This window comes from Plectropomus leopardus, unplaced genomic scaffold (assembly GCF_008729295.1).
Source record: "Plectropomus leopardus isolate mb unplaced genomic scaffold, YSFRI_Pleo_2.0 unplaced_scaffold26971, whole genome shotgun sequence".
Lineage (NCBI taxonomy): Eukaryota > Metazoa > Chordata > Actinopteri > Perciformes > Serranidae > Plectropomus > Plectropomus leopardus.
In genome coordinates this window covers 1-3,789 of record NW_024629347.1, presented here as the reverse complement: position 1 = coordinate 3,789, position 3,789 = coordinate 1, and the positions used below count along the sequence as shown (strand labels likewise).

Below are 3,789 nucleotides of genomic sequence, written 5' to 3'. Positions count from 1 at the left end.
AAAAAATTATTTTAAGTGCCTCCCCCTTTTTGCACCACCCTACCACAAAAATGTGTATGAACCACGCACAGACACTGAACTGGAGCTGATGATACATATGTTGCTTTACCTGCTTTTTCATTCTCGTCATTTTTAGGAAATCGTCAACATCTACCCATCAATCAACCCCCCGACCCTGACGGCACACCAGTCCAACAGAGTGTGTAACGCCCTCGCGCTCCTTCAGTGCGTTGCCTCTTATCCCGAGACAAGGTACGTGTCCATGGTCAGAAGACGTGCAGCAATGAAGTTACATCAAAAAACAAATCAGTGCGTTTTTGCGGTTCACAGGTCAGCTTTCCTGGCTGCGCACATCCCCCTCTTCCTCTACCCGTTCTTACACACGGTGAGCAAAACGCGGCCGTTCGAGTACCTCCGCCTCACCAGCTTAGGAGTCATAGGTAAGAAAACCCCCAATACACCCCAGTACTTCCCAATACATTCAATTTCAATCCAGTACACCCCAGTGCACCCCATTATACTCAACTACAACCCAGCACAACCAGTACAGTCAACTAAATCCCAGTACACACTAATACACTCAACTACAACCCAGTACAACCCAATACAATCAACTATAACTTAATACGCCCAGTTACAACCCAGTACACCCTAATATACTCAACTGCAACCCAGTACAATCCAATACACTCTTACAACCCAGTTCAACCCAATACACTCAAATACAACCCAGTTCACTCAACTACAACCCAGTACAACCCAATACACTCTTACAACCCAGTTCATTCAACTACAACCCAGTACAACTCAGTACAATCAACTACAACCCAGTACCACCCAATACAATCAACTATAACCTAGTACACACCAATACACTCAATTACAACCCAGTACAATCAACTACAACCCAGTACAACCCAATACACCTCAATACACTCAACTACAACCCAGTACATCCTAGTACAATCATCTACAACCCAGTACACTCAATTAAGACCTAGTACAACCCAATACAATCAACTATAACTTAATACGCCCAGTTACAACCCAGTTCAACCCAATACACTCAAATACAACCCAGTTCACTCAACTACAACCCAGTACAACCCAGTACAATCAACTATAACCTAGTACACACCAATTCACTCAATTACAACCCAGTACAACCCAATACACCCCAATACACTCAACTACAACCCAGTACAACCCAATACACCCCTATACACTCAACTACAACCCAGTACAGCCCAGTACAATCATCTACAACCCAGTACACTCAATTAAGACCTAGTACAACCCAATACACTCATTTAAAACCAAGTACAACCCAATACAATCAATTACAGCCCAGGACAAGCCAATACAATCAACTACTACCAAGTACAACTCAATACACTGATTTACAACCCAGTACAACCCAATACAATCAACTACAGCCCAGGACAACCCAATACAATCAACTATAACCTAGTACACACCGATACACTCAATTACAACCCAGTACAATCAACTACAACCCAGTACAACCCAGTACACCCCAATACACTCAACTACAAGCCAGTACACCCCAGTACAATCATCTACAACGCAGTACACTCAATTAAGACCTAGTACAACCCAATATGCTACAACCAAGTACAACCCACTATACTCAATAACAACCCTATACAATCAACTACTACCAAGTACAACCCAATACATCCCCATATACACCAAAACACTCAATTACAACCCAGTACGCCCCAGTACATTCATTCTCAACCTCAATCCAATACACCCCGATACACTGAACTAGAACTACGACCAAATACACCAAATACACCCCAATACACTGAACTAGAACTCAGTACGACCAAATACACCAAATACACCCCAGTTACACTCCACTATAACCCGATATATCACGTCATGTAACATTTTCAGAATATGATTTATTTTCTGTGTATTTGTAGAAGTTACTGTTCAGGTCCTCACAATGTTCGATCTCATTGGTTCGTCATGTCAACTCTTTTCCAGGCGCTTTGGTGAAAACAGATGAGCAGGAAGTTATCAACTTCCTGTTGACCACAGAGATCATTCCCCTGTGCCTTCGCATCATGGAGTCCGGCAGCGAGCTCTCCAAAACGGTGCCCTGACCCGACCTTATTCCGCCCAATTTATCGAGTGCTTTGGTAGACCCTCCGGGCCAGCATTCATGTGGTTTATACTTTTTTTAGGTTGCAACCTTCATCCTACAGAAGATCCTCCTGGATGACACGGGGCTTGCGTACATATGTCAAACATATGAACGCTTCTCCCATGTTGCTATGATTCTCGTAAGATTCTGGCTTCATTATAAAATTGAACGTTTTTTGTGTTTTTCTTTTTTGGCCTTAACATTTGTTTCTCTGTTTCAGGGCAAAATGGTCCTGCAGCTCTCCAAAGAGCCGTCAGCACGCCTACTGAAGCACGTGGTGCGCTGCTACTTACGCCTATCGGACAACTCCAGGTACTTTTACCACTGAATCTGAGAGATCGGATCTTAAGACCAACATTGAGGACTCAATAGGTGCAATAGCAGTTTTTAGTTGTCCATCCAACCCATTCTTTTGATTGTGATATCTAAAGAACTCCGTGAGGGAATTTTTGTAAAAATTTGGCACAAACGTTCACTTGGACTCATCGATAAACTGATTAGAATTCGGTGGTCAAAGGTCAAGGTGTCTGTGACCTTGTTCATTTCATTTGCATAAACGCAATACCTCAAGAGCACCTTGAGGATTGAAAATTTGGCACAAACGTCCACTAGGACTCACCAATGAGGTGAATGGAACTCAGTTTTGGTGGTTATAGGTCAAAGATCAAGGTCATTGTGACTTCATCTGTCTCATTCTCATGAACACGTTATAACAAGAGTGCTTTGAAGAAATTCCCTCAAATTTGGCACAAACATCCACTCGGAATCAAAGATTAAGTAGGTCTAATTTGAATTTGGTGGTCAAAAGTCAAGGTCATCGTGACCTCATCTGTCTCATTCTTGTGATTGTGTTACGACAAGAGCACCTTGAGGACGTCCTGAAATTAGGCACAAACACCCACTTGGACTTAATGAATGAATGGAATTCAAATTTGGTGGTCACAGGTCAAAGGTCAAGCTCAATGTGACCTCCTCAGTCTCATTCTTGTAAATGCGTTACATCAATATCGCCGTGACGGAATTTGACAAAAACGTCCACTTGGACTGATTACAATTTGGCGGTCAAAGGTCACTGTGATCCAACAAAACATGTTTTTTGGCCAAAACTTGAGAATTCACGCGCTAATCATGACAAAGTTTAACAGAGAAAAAGGTCAAATGTGTAGAGATGTTCTGTGTTCGTTTGGTCTCGTGCAGAGCCAGAGAAGCTCTGCGTCAGTGCCTACCCGACCAGCTCAAAGACACCACGTTCGCCCAGGTCCTGAAGGACGACACCACCACCAAGCGCTGGCTGGCCCAGCTGGTAAAGAACCTGCAAGAGGGTCATGTCACAGACCCCCGGGGCATCCCTCTCCCTCCACAGTGACTGCGCACACTTCTTTTCCACAACACCAGCAAACAACTGCCTGACGGACGAGGCCTGAACCACGTTTTTATCAAAGACGCTGAAATTAACAAGCCTCATAACACTTTGCAAGGAAATAACTTGAGCTGCTACAGTCGTTTCCATGAACCCACAGACGTTTTGCTCGCCGTGTGTTTTACAACTGATTTACAAATCTACAATAAATTGTTGCTCAGAGACCAGCTTAAGCATATTCATTCACTTCTGT

The 3,789-nt window shown here is 43.4% G+C and overlaps 1 protein-coding gene across 1 annotated transcript; it reads left to right on the top strand.

Annotated features, from left to right (window-relative positions):
* Positions 1-136: 136 nt before the first annotated feature.
* Positions 137-3,758, top strand: LOC121937640 (CCR4-NOT transcription complex subunit 9; the record flags this gene model as incomplete). The annotated part of the gene is made up of 6 exons (XM_042480967.1): positions 137-252; positions 331-440; positions 2,017-2,126; positions 2,217-2,315; positions 2,397-2,488; positions 3,374-3,758. Coding segments are annotated over 6 exons (696 nt in total), but the record flags the coding sequence as incomplete, so codon positions are not given.
* Between the last annotated feature and the right edge of the window lie 31 nt (positions 3,759-3,789).